Source organism: Pseudoliparis swirei, chromosome 20, assembly GCF_029220125.1.
Source record: "Pseudoliparis swirei isolate HS2019 ecotype Mariana Trench chromosome 20, NWPU_hadal_v1, whole genome shotgun sequence".
In the NCBI taxonomy this organism is placed as follows: Eukaryota; Metazoa; Chordata; class Actinopteri; order Perciformes; family Liparidae; genus Pseudoliparis; species Pseudoliparis swirei.
The window spans coordinates 27,998,008-28,016,386 of NC_079407.1; the positions used below are offsets into that span (position 1 = coordinate 27,998,008).

Sequence of the window (18,379 nt, forward strand, 5' to 3'; positions counted from 1 at the left end):
ATATGAAGAGCATTACTTAATGATTCATTAATCATAATAAACCCATTCATTACAATTTATTAACCTTTTAAAGAAAGCCAAAGCAGGATAATAAAAGCTTATTCATGACCGATGTGTTAATATCTTATATTGCTTTAACGTTTTAATAGATTATGTGTCTGATTTTTGGGTTGAGATTAGCCACATGGCTGCTGGTTCCATCTCTGTGGGCTGTGAGCGCCACCTTGTGTCTGTAGACAGAACTGCAGCTGTAGTGACAGGAGGTCAGTCTGAGACAAACTACAAAAACTATAAGAAAAACCTCAAAGCTTCACTTTCATGTTTTTGACTCAACTTGACAGACATTTAAATAAAACAATAAATAATATCTGGTCATCGTTAAAGTTCCACGATCGAGTTTCTTTCATCTCATCACTTTTTTTTTTGGGGAGATTTATAATCATAAAGAGTCTCGAGTCCTTTGGTTTAAATATGGAGCGAAAGATAATAGTTAAAGGGTTGATGTGTGTATTCCTGATCAAACTGAAACACACAGGTGTGTTTGTGTGATGCCCACACACACACACACACACACACACATACACACACACATACACATATACATACACTTACACACACACACACACATACACATATACACACACACACACACACACACACACATATACATACACTTACACATACACACACACACACACACAGACACAGTCTGAGGTCTTAGTCAGGGATGGATTAACCAACGGGCCTACCGGGCCCAGGCCCAGGGGCCCATGAGCTCAGGGGGCCCCTGGGCCTGAGCCTCCGCGCGTGACGTCGCTGTGATTAACATTGTATTGATATGAATATGATGATATGACACGATGCGCCGTAGCCGGTATATGCCAGGCTTAAGTCATTCATGTCAGTAACAGGGCCCCAATAGTCCGACTGAGAAACTAAAGAATAGCCTAAACATTCACTTTGAAGATGTCACAAGAAAGAAACCATCATGATACCTTTCAAGTGAGTGTTTATCCCCTCAGTTTATCTAGAGGACTTTAGAGGAGCTGAGTACTCCATGCAATATGGGCCCTTCAACTCTGTAGGGAGAAATCCAAAAAGCAAGTGCAAAACAATAGCAGTAGAGCTCTGTCTAAGCACCCCCAACACACACAAATGCGCTGTTTATGTATTTCTGTAAAGTTGTTCTTCATGAAGACCCCATTATGATGTTATCCACCCCTGATCTGTCTGAATGGAGCCCCTCAATCATAACACATCATAACATTTCACTGTATGCTCCTTTAAATAGGTTTTACTGGGACAAGTGAGATTCCTTACATGAGCTTAAAAAAACTATTTTGAACAGTTTATAAAAAAAATATCTCGCGGTAAACTCGCGATAAAAAAATGAACGGCGTTAAAATGGGTTTGCGTTAACACCGTTAAACTGACAACACTAGTTACAACTATCGAATATTTAAAGTTAGTAAACTGGAGACAGGCAAGTTCACGATAAGGTTTTTTATTTTATTTTATTTTATTTTTTTTAAAAACCTTTATTGTATTTGTAAAAAAAAAAATATCTATTTTTTTTTTTTGCGGACGGGGCCCTTGACACGTCCAGGCCCAGGGGCCCGTGGTTTCTTAATCCGTCTATGGTCTTAGTCCTCCCCACATTCCTGAGGCCAGAGCACCTTCTCCCAGCTTCACGCCCCCGCGCCACACACACACACACACACACATACAGTCTGAGATCTGGGGTCTGAGTCCTCCCCCCCCACACACACACACACACACACACACAGCTGTAGACCAGGACCAGGACCAGAGGGGTCGAGCAGGCCCTCAGGCCCTCAGGCCCTGAGGCCCTCAGGCCCTCTGGTCCTGCAGCGTGGGAACATCCGTCCATGAGCATCTCCTCCTCCAGAGCTTCACCTTGAGGTCATTGCAGCGTGACGCGGCTCAACGAGGACACGCCCACACAGAGATGAAGACCCGTCAAAAGTCCTGGAGGAACCGGGAGGAACCGGGAGGAACCGGGAGGAACCGGCTCCGTTCTCCTGCTGCGTAATGCCGAGTCAGCACATATGATGCAAAAGACAAACATCCACCTCCAAACACACCTCTAATGACCGGCTCTCTCTCTCTCCCTCCCCCTCCCTCCCTCTCCCCCTCTCCCTCCCCCTTCCTCTCCCCCTCTCCCCCTCTCTCCCTCTCCCTCCCTCTCCCCCTCCCTCTCTCTCCCTCTTCCTCTCCCTCTCCCTCCCTCTCTCTCCCTCTTCCTCTCCCTCTTCCTCTCCCTCCCTCTCCCTCTCTCCCTCTTCCTCTCCCTCTTCCTCTCCCTCTCCCTCCCTCTCCCTCCCTCTCTCTCCCTCTTCCTCTCCCTCTTCCTCTCCCTCCCTCTCCCTCTCTCCCTCTTCCTCTTCCTCTCCCTCTTCCTCTCCCTCTCCCTCTTCCTCTCCCTCTTCCTCTCCCTCCCTCCCTCTCTCTCCCTCTTCCTCTTCCTCTCTCACTCTCTCTCTCCCTCCCTCTCCCTCTCCCTCCCTCTCCCTCTCTCTCTCCCTCTCCCCCTCTCTCCCTCTTCCTCTCCCTCTCCCTCCCCCTCTCTCTCTCTCCCTCTCTCTCCCTCCCTCTCCCTCCCTCTCTCTCCCTCTTCCTCTCCCTCTTCCTCTCCCTCCCTCTCCCTCTCTCTCCCTCTTCCTCTCCCTCTTCCTCTCCCTCTCCCTCTCTCTCCTCTCTCTCCCTCTCTCCTCCTCTTCCTCTCTCCTCTCCCTCCCTCCTCCCTCTCCTCCCTCTCCTCCCTCTCTCTCCTCTTCCTCTCCCTCTTCCTCTCCCTCCTCTCCCTCTTCCTCTTCCTCATCTCCCTCTTCCTCTCCCTCCTCTTCCTCTTCCTCCCCCTCCTCCTCTTCCTCTCCCTCCTCTCCCTCTCTCTCCCTCTCTCCTCTTCCTCCTCCTCTCCTCCTCTTCCTCTCTCACTCTCTCTCCTCCTCTCCCTCCTCTCCTCCTCTCTCTCCCTCTCCTCCTCTCTCCTCTTCCTCTTCCTCTCCTCTCTCTCCTCTCTCCCTCCCTCTTCCTCTCACTCCTCTCTCCCCTCCTCCCTCTCCCCTCTCTCTCTCTCCCCCCTCTCTCTCCCCCCTCCCCCCTCTCTCTCTCTCTCCCTCCTCTCCTCCTCCTCTCCTCTCCCTCTCTCTCTCCTCTCCTCTTCCTCTCCCCTCCCTCTCTCTCCCTCTCTCCCTCCCTCCCTCTCTCTCTCTCCCCTCCCTCTCCCCTCCTCTCTCTGTCTCTCTCTCTCTCTCCCTCTTCCTCTCCCTCTCCCTCCCTCTCCCCCCTCTCTCTCTCTCTCCATCTTCCTCTCCCTCTTCCTCTTCCTCTCCCCTCCCTCTCTCTCCCTCTCTCTCCCTCCCTCTCCTCCCTCCTCTCCTCTCCCCTCCTCTCTCCTCTCTCCCTCCTTCTCCCTCCCCTCCCTCTCTCTCCTCTCTCTCCCTCCTCTCCCTCCTCTCTCTCCCTCTTCCTCTTCTCTCCTCTCTCCCCTCTCCTCTCTCTCTCTCCCTCCTCTCCTCCCTCTCTCCTCTTCCTCCCTCTCCCTCTTCCTCTCCTCCCTCCCTCTCTCTCCTCTTCCTCCTCTTCCTCCCTCCCTCTTCCTCTCTCCTCTCTCTCCCTCCTCTCCTCCTCCCTCTCCTCCCTCCCTCCTCCTCTCTCCCTCTTCCTCTTCCTCCCTCTCTCTCCTCTCTCTCTCTCTCTCTCCTCCTCCCTCTCCTCTCTCCTCTCTCCCTCTCCTCTTTCTCTCTCCTCTCCTCTTCCTCTCCCTCTCTCCTCTCTCCTCCTCTCCTCTCCTCTCTCTCTCTCTCTCCTCCCTCTCCTCCTCTCCCCCCTCTCTCTCTCTCTCTCTCTCTCTCCTCTCTCCCTCTCCTCTCCTCTCCCCTCTCTCTCTCTCTCCTCTTCCTCTCCGTCTTCCTCTTCTCCCTCCCCTCTCTCTCCTCCCTCTCCTCCCTCTTCTCTCTCTCCTCCTCCTCCTCCCTCTCCCTCTCTCTCTCTCCCTCTTCCTCTCCTCTCTCTCTCTCTCTTCCTCTCTTCCTCTCCCTCTCCTCTCTCTCCTCTCTCTCTCCCTCCCCTCTCCTCCCTCTTCCTCTCTCCTCCCTCCCCTCTCCTCCTCCCTCCCTTCCTCCCCTCTCCCCTCCCTCTCCCTCCTCTCTCTCCCTCCCTCTCTCCTCCTCTCTCCCCTCTCTCTCCTCTCTCCTCCTCTCCTCTCTCTCCCCTCTCTCTCTCTCCTCTTCCTCCTCCTCCCTCCTCTCCCCTCTCTCTCTCTTCCTCTCCTCCCTCTCCTCCCTCTCTCTCCCTCTCTCTCCCCCTCCCTCCCTCTCCCTCTCTCCCTCTCTCTCCCTCTCCCTCTCCCCCTCTCTCTCCCTCTCCCTCTCCCTCCCTCTCCCTCTCCCCCTCTCTCTCTTCCTCTCCCTCCCTCTCCCTCCCTCTCTCTCCCCCACGTGCTCTACTTAACGACTCTCTGATCTCTGCACAGCCAGTCGGCGCGTGGAGCCTCTCGGGACTCTTGCTGCTCCACGATGAGGACGGAGTCCAGGATAATCTGGTGGCTCCGATGGACTGTGACCGTGATTGCTGCCTTGCTGCTGGGCTTCGTCATAGGTGAGACTCCATGACACAAGTTACACGGGACAGCGTTCATCTGCAGGTGATGTCTCCTCTGCTCTGAGGGTCGGTGATGAGTGGAAGTCCTTCATGAAGACAAGCGGACAGGTGTCTGCATGGAGGTGACGGTAGTTGCTGAAATGAGCAGAAATAAATACACATTATTAAGAGATACAAAAATCTGTGTTTCCGTTGGATCTTGAAGCGCATGTGTTGTGTGTGTGTGTGTGTGTGTGTTTCTATATCCCGGTGGGGTCCACAACATAATATAACACATGCCGTGGGGACCAATGTTCCCCGTGGGGACCGACCCCCACCGAGTTGATTTTTTTCTACTTTGTGTGTGACCGAGTGGTCATAGAGTGTGTGTGTGTGTTTGTGCGTCATTAGTTTGTCACCACTCTGACACGTTTCTCATCTGCAGCCTCACACACGCCGTCCAGAACCAACGACTCCATCTGAAATGCCATTTTTCCACCATGATGCAAAAAGCAATTGAGCACTGATTGACACATTCTGAATTGTCCCGTGAAACGTGCCGTGTGTTTGTGTGTTTGTGTGTTTGTGTGTTTGTGTGTCTGTGCCGCAGGCTGGTCTGCGAACCACAAGCGGCTGCAACCAAACGCTGTGGACAAAAGTACTTCTAGCAAATATTTGAAGGAACTCCTGCGGGGAATGCAGCCGGACCAGATCAGACGAAACCTTTGGTAAACAACAGCACCGACACGCTCAACCCGTCACGAGGGACAGACACCGTGGTCTACTTGGAAGATACACTTAAAGTCTGGGGAGGAGTTCCTCGTGAAGGAGACGGTCTCCTGAATGCCCAGCACTCATAGTTATTGTCTTATTAATACTTCACAGACTTTCAGACCCTAATGTTTCATGTTGAAACTCCACCAACAGGCCAAATCTTTACATTGAAGAATGTTTTGTTCAATAAAAACTTTTCTTATTTCCTTATTGAAGAAAAGTACTTAGACTGCTAGTACTAGCCTGCACATGGACACAGACTAAAGGGTACATTTAGTTTGGGGCTTCCCTGGAAAAAACAACTTACAATTCATTGTTGTGTAAATGTTAGCCTCCTGTGTCTTGTCAAAGCGAGAGCAGCTCATGTATATCCTGTATATACACATATATCCTCACGTGAATGTTGGCTGACGTCCACGGAGCTCCAGGTCCCTGTCACGACTTCCTGGAACTCTTCATTTAAAGAGACAAGTCAAGATGATGGTTGCCAGAAGGGCTTTTTAGAGATCTGGATCATGCTGGATCAAGTGAAGTCCAACAACAAGCTTCACGCGTTGCCTGAGCGAGCGGAGGCTCTCGTTCTGAAGACACCGTGTTGAATGCTAACTGTTCACATCCTCCCCACAGGAAGTTCACCCGCCTCCCCCACCTGGCCGGCACAGAGCAGAATCTGAGATACGCGGAGCAGATCGGGGAAGAGTGGCTGGAGTTCGGCCTGGACTCGGTGGAGCTGGTGCCCTACGACGTGCTGCTGTCCTACCCCAACCAATCACAGCCCAACTACATCTCCATCGTGGACCGGTTCGGCGGCGAGGTAACGGCACATCGCAGAACATCAAGACCTCCGGTTTCACCCCCAAGACCAGTGTCTTCATTTCAGCCTCGCGAAACATGAGCCTCAGTGCTACACACGCAACCAGAAAGGTTCTTTACCAGGCTCTGTGGTTCTACGAAGAACACTCACCTACTGAAGAAACACTTTCATTTGAAGCACCTTTATAGGTTCTTTGAAGAACTCTTTAAGGACATGGTTCTTTAGAGAACCCTGGTTTGAAAGGTGCTTTGTGGAACCAGATATGGGACCTTAAAGAACCATTTGTTGAAGGTTCTTTGAGACACCTTTATAGGTTCTTTGAAGAACTCTTTAAGGACATGGTTCTTTAGAGAACCCTGGTTTGAAAGGTTCTCTGTGGAACCAGAAATGGTTCTTCGACGGCATCAGGGAGAAACTCATAGGAACGCTTCAGTTTCATGAGGATCGATCACCGTGTTGCGGTGTCATCCCGTCGCTCCGCTTCCAGCTCTCTGGTGAACTTCTCCCTCCTCCACATTCGGCCCCCCGCTGAGGTCCAGTTCTCAGGGATTGTGATTTTAATCACACAAACAAACCGTGTCGGAGTGTTTGTGGAGATAACAAAGGTGCAGTGTGCAGAGCGCTGCTGCTGCACCTCCACACAACACTGAGGCTCGCTCAGGTCCAAGGTCCTTTGATAGCCTCCGAAGAGACAAAGCTCCGGGAGTCGATGAGGAAAGAGAATGAAACAAACAAGAGACACCAGACCAGGGCCACTGCAGCGCCAACACTCCATCAGTTCAGTTTGTTTGTACAGCCCATTTTCACTAATTACTAATTCCCCTCAGAGTGCTTTACAATCTGTACATAGACATCCCTGACCTTTGACCTTTGACCTCACATGGGATCAGGAACAACTCCCAAACAACCCTTCAGGGTAAAAGGTCAGAACCCTTGAGGAGAGAACAGAGGAGGATCCCTCTCCAGGATGGACAGGTGTCATAGATGTCATGTGACCAGAAGGAATCATTACACACTAATTAAAACACAGGAACCACACAATGAAGACGACAGAGTGGATGAAGAATTGGTAGTCGGCATATTCCACCATCCAGACCTCCACCATCCATCAGGTGGAGGTAGAGAGGAGGAGTGGGCGGAGTCTCTCTACCTCATTGCATTCAGGGAACACCGTTATGGTTAACATTTAGATTTAGGAATGGACAAGATATCGATAATATATCAAATATATATTTTGAAAACGTTACGTGGTAAAAGTGTTGTCCTTGTTTTAAAGTCTGCATTCCAGTAACGTGATGTACATTTATGAGCTCACCAGACTGCTCTAATATATGCATTTACCCACTTAAGCATTATATTCACATTTCTGATTATTATTTATGCACAAGCACCACTAGTGAACCCTACAATGTTTTTGAAATAGAGATATTTTGGGGAAATTTAAAAAAAATGTAATTTCTTTTTTTGCTTGATGTTTGGCATTTCTTGCATGAAAGATACTATCATCAATTCATCAAAATAACCAATTATCAAAATATCAATTGGCTAGTAATTAGCTAATTAATTGATCATCCAATAGATAAATGCTAATTGTTTAATCTGGGACAAAATGGTGAAGCTGTCAGATGAATATATTGCAGTAAAAAGTAAGCGAGAATATGATACTCAAGTAAAGTGAAACTACCTTTAATAATAATAATACATTTTATTTGGAGGCGCCTTTCAAGTCACCCAAGGTCACCTTACAGTAAAAGAATACAGGATAAAAGATAAAAGCATGAAAGATAGAAACGTTCACACAAGACAATATCAATACGAAACTTAAAAAGAAAAACTTATGAGAGAAACGAAAAATGAAAACAGCGGACTACTTCAGTGTACTTAGAGTAAATCTGGCTATTTCCCAGTGAGTAGACAGTGGAAACATTACTTTATTAAAAAGAATAAAGCGCCAATTAATCTTTCTCTCACAGGTTTTCAACACATCGTTGGCCGAGCCCGTTCCAGAGGGTTATGAACATGTTTCTGACATCGTGCCTCCATACAGCGCCTTCTCTGCCAAAGGCCAACCTGAGGTACACACACACACACAAAAACACACACTAAAACACACACAAAAACACACACACACACACTAAAACAACATCTGTTTACTGTCAGGAGTGTTTAATTACATGTTCACAGCAGGAGTAAATGCTAACCGCCCTCTCCTCTCCAGGGGGATCTGGTGTACGTGAACTACGGCCGGACAGAAGACTTCTCCCAGCTGAAGGAGGAGATGGGCGTCAACGCCACCGGGAAGATCGTCATCGTCAGATACGGGAAAATATTCAGAGGCAACAAGGTGACAAAGTCCTGGTGTTGATTCGGTTAAAGGAAACAGAAATATGAGGTCGAATGTATGGAGAGCAGCCAAATGTACAAATAACTTTGAATATACAAGCAATTCGTCAATATCAACCCGATCCGCAGGACGTTGAGACAGAAACAGGAAGTCAGCCGTGTGTGTGTGTGTGTGTGTGTGTGTGTGTCTCAGGTGACTAACGCCATGTCCGCCGGAGCAAAGGGGGTCATCATGTTCTCAGACCCAGACGACTACTGTGCTGCTGGGGTCCAGGTACAAGTGCTGCACCTCAGCATCGTGTGTGTGTGTGAGAGAGTATGTGTGTGTGTGAGTGTGTGTGTGTGTGTCTGTGTGTGTCTGTGAGTGTGTGTGTCTGTGAGTGTGTGTGTGTCTGTGAGTGTGTGAGTGTATGTGTGAGTGTGTGTGTGGGTGAGTGAGTGTGTGTGTGGGAGTGTGTGTGAGTGTGTGGGAGTGAGTGTGTGTGAGTGTGTGGGAGTGAGTGTGTGAGGCTGTATGTTTGTGTGTGTGTGTGTGTTTGTTTGTGTGTGCGACACCTTCTAGTCAAGGTCCTCACAGGTCCGTGATTACAAGTGTGTGTGTGTGTGTGTGTGTGTGTTTACAGCCTCTGTAAATGCAGTACAGGTTGTCGTGGAACATATTGACATGATAAGCTCGAGGCCGTCAGCTGACGGTGTCCGACCAACCGGATCGCCCCGTGGTCTGACACCAGGTCGAGGTCTTCCTCACTCGCTCCCTCTCCACTTCCAGCACCCGTCTTCACCCCCGGCCTTCACACCCGTCTCCAACACACACACAATAAGTGCAACCTGCACACTAGTGACGCAAACCACACCTGAGACACATTTAGCTACACACTCAGGTGTGTCAACAGCATCGAGATGGTAAACAGTCGATTAGATTTCACCTCCTTCACCCCCAGGAGTTCTCTGAGGAGATGCTGTCAGCCGTGATAATACCTCATTATTTGTGTGTGCGTGTGTGTGTGTGAGTGTATGTGTGTGTGTGTGTGTGTGTGTGTGTGTAGACCTACCCTGATGGGTGGAACCTACCCGGCGGAGGAGCTCAGAGAGGAAATGTTCTGAACCTCAACGGAGCCGGAGACCCACTCACACCCGGGTACCCGGCTAAGGGTGTGTATCCGTGTGTATCCGTGTGTATCCGTGTGTATCCGTGTGTATCTTTGTGTATCCGTGTGTATCCGTGTGTATCCGTGTGTATCTGTGTGTATCCGTGTGTATCCGTGTGTATCTTTATGTATCTTCGTGTATCCGTGTGTATCTTTGTGTATCCGTGTGTATCCGTGTGTATCCGTGTGTATCCGTGTGTATCCGTGTGTATCTGTGTGTATCCGTGTGTATCCGTGTGTATCCGTGTGTATCCGTGTGTATCTTTGTGTATCCGTGTGTATCCGTGTGTATCTGTGTGTATCCGTGTGTATCCGTGTGTATCTTTATGTATCTTCGTGTATCTTTGTGTATCTTTGTGTATCCGTGTGTATCTTTGTGTATCCGTGTGTATCCGTGTGTATCCGTGTGTATCCGTGTGTATCTGTGTGTATCCGTGTGTATCCGTGTGTATCTTTATGTATCTTCGTGTATCTTTGTGTATCTTTGTGTATCTTTGTGTATCCGTGTGTATCTTTGTGTATCCGTGTGTATCTTTGTGTATCCGTGTGTATCTGTGTAAGTGTTAACATGTGTGTTACTATATTTAACAGAATACACCTACAGGTCCAGCATTGAGAAAGGGGCGGGCCTTCCCAAGATTCCTGTGCATCCGATTGGCTACCACGATGCCGTTCACCTGCTGAAGTAAAGACATTATAATTATATACAAGCTCAAGCATTCAATCGTTCAGAGCATCGCTATCACATGCTAACATGCTAACGTGACGATGATAGGAGGCAGATGATTGGATGGTGTTCCCCGTGGTTTAGCCTGTTAGCATGCTAATCTTCTGCTAGCCTGTTAGCATGCTGACCTTTTGCTAATCAAGCCAAAACACAAAGTGCAACTGCAGCTGTCACCAGTTGTGATGTGAGAACTGAACTGATCTGTACATGTCAGAGCAACCAAAATAATATTTGCTGAGCTGTTTCAAAGCCTTTCAAACATTGTAATTTAAATCTTGAATTTAGTTTTTACGCGGCGTCATTGAATAAATTGAGGCGCTGATTTGTATTTTTTTTGCCCAGAAGATGTGAACTCCTGTATCTGCTCTCCAACAGGAACATGGGAGGACCGACGCCACCCAACAACTGGAAGGGAACTCTGGATGTTCCCTACAGGATCGGCCCGGGCTTCACGGGGGACTTCAAGAGCCAGTAAGGGTTCATCCTCATGACCAATGAACAGGTTCATCCTCATGACCAATGAACAGGTTCATCCAAATGACCAATGAACAGGTTCATCCACAGGACCAATGAACAGGTTCATCCACATGACCAATGAACAGGTTCATCCACATGACCAATGAACAGGTTCATCCTCATGACCAATGAACAGGTTCATCCACATGACCAATGAACAGGTTCATCCACAGGACCAATGAACAGGTTCATCCACATGACCAATGAACAGGTTCATCCTCATGACCAATGAACAGGTTCATCCTCATGACCAATGAACAGGTTCATCCACATGACCAATGAACAGGTTCATCCTCATGACCAATGAACAGGTTCATCCTCATGACCAATGAACAGGTTCATCAACATGACCAATGAACAGGTTCATCCTCATGACCAATGAACAGGTTCATCCTCATGGCCAATGAACAGGTTCATCCACATGACCAATGAACAGGTTCATCCTTATGACCAATGAACAGGTTCATCCTCATGACCAATGAACAGGTTCATCCTCATGACCATTGAACAGGTTCATCCTCATGACCATTGAACAGGTTCATCACCATGGTGACCAATGGGGTTTCCAGGACTTTAAACCAAATTTCCATGACCAAACAAGTTTTTTTATTTCGCTTATATTTTGAGCGTCATTCTTTTAAAAGCAGATTAATTATTTAAAACTCAGCGTCAATGAACATATGAATATAGCAAATTTCCCATGACTTTCCAAAACTTTTTGGGATTTTTCTTTCAGGACTTTTCCACACATACATCTACAAATATATGTATATATATACATATATATAATATATACATATATATTATAAATATATATACATACAAATATATATACATATATATAATATATACATATATATTATAAATATATATATACATACAAATATATATATATATATAATATGTATATATATGAATATATATAAATATATATATGGAATAAATATATATATAGAAAATATATATATATAAAGAGAATTTATATATATCATATACCGTATATATATAATGTATATATGTATATATTTATATAACTGTATATATATGATACATATATTTTTATATATATCATATATATACATTTATATATACACAGTATATATAATATATATGTATACATATATATATATAAATAAATATATAAAATGTATGTCTTAGGTTGCAATATGTGCTTCCTCTTTATCTCTTTGATACAGGTGTTGTCTATGTGTATACGCTACACTGAGGAACACATTTTGGATTTATTTACTTGTTTATCTTATTGTGGACATTCCTGCATCCCATGAAGAGTTTTCTGTGTAATTAGAAATAACCATTTTACAATTTCATGACTTTTCCAGGTTTTCCATGACCGTACGAACCCTGTAGTCAACCCCTCCCCCAGTTGAGGGTCTCTCTCTCTTCTGCTCCACTTGCTCTTGTTTCTCTCACTCAGTGTGGCGAGCAGCCAGCCGGCGTTCAGCGGCGCCACGAACAGGCGGAACACAGGAAGGCTGCCGAACAGCCGGCGAGTCTCTGTGTGTCTGACCTGCGGTGGACGTTTGGTGAACTTCACCGGCGTGTTATTCTCGTACTTCGCCTGAAGTCTTTTTCTGTCTAAATGAATTTCGAGGCGTGAAACACTTCCTGAAGATTCCCTGCCTTCCTCTCCTCTACCTCATCAACGATGACACTCGATGAACCGGCTGCATTTAACATCAGATAGAAAGACTCCGTTCCTTTGGGAATGTTTCCTGTCAACTCTTCTTGATCACTTCCTCTGTTTATTTTCTCGCTGTATTTTTTCCTCCGCCGTGTGAATCACTCCTTTGTTTACCTGTGTGTGGCAGGAAGGTGCGTATGAACCTCCACACCAACAACCAGGTGACCCGGATCCACAATGTCATCGGCAGGATCAGAGGAGCTCTGGAACCAGGTACCGATCCACCAGCATCCATGAAAGCTTTCAGCAACATTGAACACGCAACCAACACGCGTGCTGTTGTCTCTGTGTGTGTCTGTGTGTGTGTGTGTGTGTGTGTAGACAGGTATGTGATTCTGGGAGGCCACCGGGATGCCTGGGTGTTTGGAGCCATCGACCCCATGTCTGGTGTTGCCGTGGTCCATGAAATCGTCAGGAACTTTGGCTTGCTGCTACGTAAAGGTACGACTCGACTGGGGTTGATTGTGAATCATGGTGTCAATTGGCAATAGTGTGTGTGTGTGTGTGTGTGTGTGTGTTTTTGCGCAAAAATACTTTATAGCAGTGGTTCTTAACGTGGGTTTCGATCGAAAGGTTCGGCTAGTGTGGTCCTCACGATGCCACACAGACAAGGAGGTTTGTGTGTGTCTATGTGTGTGTGTCTATGTGTGTGTGTTTATGTCCACCCCAGGACACTATCTGATGCTGTGTTTTTCAATATTGCACAAACCTCTAACGAGTTGTCCAGGTACCAGAATGCAATGCTCTGCTTGTGGTCCTCACGATGCCACAAAGACAAGGAGGTGTGTGTCTATGTGTAGGCTGGAGGCCGAGGAGGACCATCATATTTGCCAGCTGGGATGCAGAGGAGTTTGGACTGCAGGGGTCTACAGAATGGGCAGAGGTACATATGCACCGTCACACACACACACACACACACACACACACACTGACCACACCCTTCTCCACAGGATAACGCCAAGCTGCTGCAGGAGAGGGCCGTGGCCTATATCAACGCCGACTCGGCGATTGAGGGTGAGCGTCTGAGTGCAGAGCCCGATGTGATCAATGAGTCGTGATGATGTAACACGACTGTGTGTGTGTGTGTGTGTGTGTCTGACGAGCAGGCATGTACACACTGAGGGTGGACTGCACTCCGTCTCTACACACGTTGGTGTACGACCTCACGAAGCAGGTGAGCAGACACAAGACGCACAAAGGTTGTAAAGAAACCGCACATCGGGAATCGGTGTGAGCGAATGATCGTGTTCTCACGTGTTTGTCGTCTTTCCCTCCTCCTCCTCCTCCTCCTCTTCATCATCTGCCTGCAGATCGCGAGTCCAGAAGAAGGAGAGGAAGACATTTCCCTGTACGACAGCTGGCACAAGAGGGACAACTGGACTGATGACCGCGACGCACCGAGGTACAGGCGTCCAGAACACACACACACACACAGACACACAGACACACACACACACACCGACACACAGACACACACACACACACACACACAGTCACACACACACAGACACACACAGACACACAGACATACACACACACACCGACACACAGACACACACACAGTCACACACACACAGACACACACAGACACACACACACAGACACACGGTGGAGACGACAAACAACAAGATGATGATGATGACGAGTTATTCAATGCAACTGGTTGAGAAGCTTTTCAGTCTCTCGTTGCTTTTAAAAAAACAAGTTTTGATGGTAACATGTTAGACAATCGGTCACATGACCCTGATCCCAGTCACATGACCCTGATCCCAGTCACATGACCCTGATCCCAGTCACATGACCCTGATCCCAGTCACGTGACCCTGATCTCAGTCCACAAGACCCTGATCCCAGTCACATGACCCTGATCTCAGTCACATGACCTGATCCCAGTCCACATGACCCTGATCCCAGTCACATGACCCTGATCCCAGTCACATGACCCTGATCCCAGTCACATGACCCTGATCCCAGTCACATGACCCTGATCCCAGTCACATGACCCTGATCCCAGTCACATGACCCTGATCCCAGTCACATGACCCTGATCCCAGTCACATGACCCTGATCCCAGTCACATGACCCTGATCCCAGTCACATGACCCTGATCCCAGTCCACATGACCCTGATCCCAGTCACATGACCCTGATCCCAGTCCACATGACCCTGATCCCAGTCCACATGACCCTGATCCCAGTCACATGACACTGATCCCAGTCACATGACCCTGATCCCCGTCACATGACCCTGATCCCAGTCACATGACCCTGATCCCAGTCACATGACCCTGATCCCAGTCCACATGACCCTGATCCCAGTCACATGACCCTGATCCCAGTCACATGACCCTGATCCCAGTCACATGACCCTGATCCCAGTCACATGACCCTGATCCCAGTCACATGACCCTGATCCCAGTCCACATGACCCTGATCCCAGTCACATGACCCTGATCCCAGTCACATGACCTGATCCAGTCCATGACCTGATCCCAGTCACATGACCCTGATCCCAGTCACATGACCCTGATCCCAGTCACATGACCCTGATCCCAGTCACATGACCCTGATCCCAGTCACATGACCCTGATCCCAGTCACATGACCTGATCCCAGTCACATGACACTGATCCCAGTCACATGACCCTGATCTCAGTCCACATGACCCTGATCCCAGTCACATGACCCTGATCCCAGTCACATGACCCTGATCTCAGTCCACATGACCCTGATCTCAGTCACATGACCCTGATCCCAGTCCACATGACCCTGATCCCAGTCACGTGACCCTGATCCCAGTCACGTGACCCTGATCCCAGTCACGTGACCCTGATCCCAGTCACATGACCCTGATCCCAGTCCACATGACCCTGATCCCAGTCACATGACCCTGATCCCAGTCCACATGACCCTGATCCCAGTCACATGACCCTGATCCCAGTCACATGACCTTGATCCCAGTCACATGACCCTGATCCCAGTCACATGACCCTGATCCCAGTCACGTGACCCTGATCCCAGTCACATGACCCTGATCCCAGTCACATGACCCTGATCCCAGTCACGTGACCCTGATCCCAGTCACGTGACCTGATCCCAGTCATGACCTGATCCCAGTCACATGACCCTGATCCCAGTCACATGACCCTGATCCCAGTCCACATGACCCTGATCCCAGTCACATGACCCTGATCCCAGTCACATGACCCTGATCCCAGTCCACATGACCCTGATCCCAGTCACATGACCCTGATCCCAGTCACATGACCCTGATCCCAGTCACATGACCCTGATCCCAGTCACATGACCCTGATCCCAGTCACATGACCTTGATCCCAGTCACATGACCCTGATCCCAGTCACATGACCCTGATCCCAGTCACATGACCCTGATCCCAGTCACATGACCCTGATCCCAGTCACATGACCCTGATCCCAGTCACGCGGCCTGATCCCAGTCACATGACCCTGATCCCAGTCACATGACCTGATCCCAGTCACGTGACCCTGATCCCAGTCACATGACCCTGATCCCAGTCACATGACCCTGATCCCAGTCACATGACCCTGATCCCAGTCCACATGACCCTGATCCCAGTCACATGACCCTGATCCCAGTCCACATGACCCTGATCCCAGTCACATGACCCTGATCCCAGTCCACATGACCCTGATCCCAGTCACATGACCCTGATCCCAGTCACATGACCCTGATCCCAGTCACGTGACCCTGATCCCAGTCACGTGACCCTGATCTCAGTCCACAAGACCCTGATCCCAGTCACATGACCCTGATCTCAGTCCACAAGACCCTGATCCCAGTCACATGACCCTGATCTCAGTCCACATGACCCTGATCCCAGTCACATGACCCTGATCCCAGTCCACATGACCCTGATCCCAGTCACATGACCCTGATCCCAGTCCAAATGACCCTGATCCCAGTCACATGACCCTGATCCCAGTCACATGACCTTGATCCCAGTCACATGACCCTGATCCCAGTCACATGACCCTGATCCCAGTCAACATGACCCTGATCCCAGTCACATGACCCTGATCCCAGTCACATGACCCTGATCCCAGTCCACATGACCCTGATCCCAGTCACATGACCCTGATCCCAGTCACATGACCCTGATCCCAGTCACCTGACCCTGATCCCAGTCCACATGACCCTGATCCCAGTCACATGACCCTGATCCCAGTCAAATGACCCTGATCCCAGTCACATGACCCTGATCCCAGTCCACATGACCCTGATCCCAGTCACATGACCCTGATCCCAGTCACATGACCCTGATCTCAGTCCACAAGACCCTGATCCCAGTCACATGACCCTGATCCCAGTCACATGACCCTGATCCCAGTCCACATGACCCTGATCCCAGTCACATGACCCTGATCCCAGTCCACATGACCCTGATCCTAGTCACATGACCCTGATCCCAGTCACATGACCTTGATCCCAGTCACATAACCTTGATCCCAGTCACATGACCCTGATCCCAGTCACATGACCCTGATCCCAGTCACATGACCTTGATCCCAGTCACATGACCCTGATCCCAGTCACATGACCCTGATCCCAGTCACATGACCCTGATCCCAGTCACATGACCCTGATCCCAGTCACATGACCCTGATCCCAGTCACATGACCCTGATCCCAGTCCACATGACCCTGATCCCAGTCACGTGACCCTGATCCCAGTCACGTGACCCTGATCTCAGTCCACAAGACCATGATCCCAGTCACATGACCCTGATCTCAGTCCACAAGACCCTGATCCCAGTCACATGACCCTGATCTCAGTCCACATGACCCTGATCCCAGTCACATGACCCTGATCCCAGTCACATGACCCTGATCCCAGTCCAAATGACCCTGATCCCAGTCACATGACCCTGATCCCAGTCACATGACCCTGATCCCAGTCACATGACCCTGATCCCAGTCACATGACCCTGATCCCAGTCCACATGACCCTGATCCCAGTCCACATGACCCTGATCCCAGTCCACATGACCCTGATCCCAGTCCACATGACCCTGATCCCAGTCACGTGACCCTGATCCCAGTCACATGACCCTGATCCCAGTCACATGACCCTGATCCCAGTCACATGACCCTGATCCCAGTCCACATGACCCTGATCCCAGTCACATGACCCTGATCCCAGTCACATGACCTTGATCCCAGTCACATGACCCTGATCCCAGTCACATGACCCTGATCCCAGTCACATGACCCTGATCCCAGTCCAAATGACCCTGATCCCAGTCACATGACCCTGATACCAGTCACATGACCCTGATCCCAGTCCACATGACCCTGATCCTAGTCACATGACCCTGATCCCAGTCACATGACCTTGATCCCAGTCACATAACCTTGATCCCAGTCACATGACCCTGATCCCAGTCACATGACCCTGATCCCAGTCACATGACCTTGATCCCAGTCACATGACCCTGATCCCAGTCGCATGACCCTGATCCCAGTCACATGACCCTGATCCCAGTCCACATGACCCTGATCCCAGTCACATGACCCTGATCCCAGTCACATGACCCTGATCCCAGTCCACATGACCCTGATCCCAGTCACATGACCCTGATCCCAGTCACATGACCTTGATCCCAGTCCACATGACCCTGATCCCAGTCACATGACCCTGATCCCAGTCACATGACCTTGATCCCAGTCCACATGACCCTGATCCCAGTCACATGACCCTGATCCCAGTCCA

At 49.2% G+C, this 18,379-nt stretch overlaps 1 protein-coding gene across 4 annotated transcripts in view; it reads left to right on the forward strand.

The window, feature by feature from the left end:
* The window catches only part of naalad2 (N-acetylated alpha-linked acidic dipeptidase 2), a 56,471-nt gene that overhangs the window by 26,702 nt on the left and 11,390 nt on the right, over positions 1-18,379 (forward strand). For 2 of the 4 annotated variants that reach the window (XM_056441690.1, XM_056441691.1), the window contains exons 2-17: positions 1,910-2,049; positions 4,499-4,623; positions 5,216-5,333; positions 6,007-6,193; positions 8,167-8,268; positions 8,412-8,537; positions 8,730-8,810; positions 9,583-9,688; positions 10,276-10,369; positions 10,787-10,882; positions 12,757-12,842; positions 12,951-13,070; positions 13,430-13,512; positions 13,580-13,643; positions 13,736-13,803; positions 13,940-14,031. In XM_056441690.1, coding sequence (XP_056297665.1) covers positions 1,970-2,049; positions 4,499-4,623; positions 5,216-5,333; positions 6,007-6,193; positions 8,167-8,268; positions 8,412-8,537; positions 8,730-8,810; positions 9,583-9,688; positions 10,276-10,369; positions 10,787-10,882; positions 12,757-12,842; positions 12,951-13,070; positions 13,430-13,512; positions 13,580-13,643; positions 13,736-13,803; positions 13,940-14,031 — 1,628 coding nt within the window. In that variant the 5' untranslated portion in view covers positions 1,910-1,969. Of the gene's footprint in view, positions 1-1,909; positions 2,060-4,498; positions 4,624-5,215; positions 5,334-6,006; positions 6,194-8,166; positions 8,269-8,411; positions 8,538-8,729; positions 8,811-9,582; positions 9,689-10,275; positions 10,370-10,786; positions 10,883-12,756; positions 12,843-12,950; positions 13,071-13,429; positions 13,513-13,579; positions 13,644-13,735; positions 13,804-13,939; positions 14,032-18,379 lie in introns of those variants that run through there. The other 2 variants (XM_056441693.1, XM_056441692.1) reach the window with 2 other exon arrangements.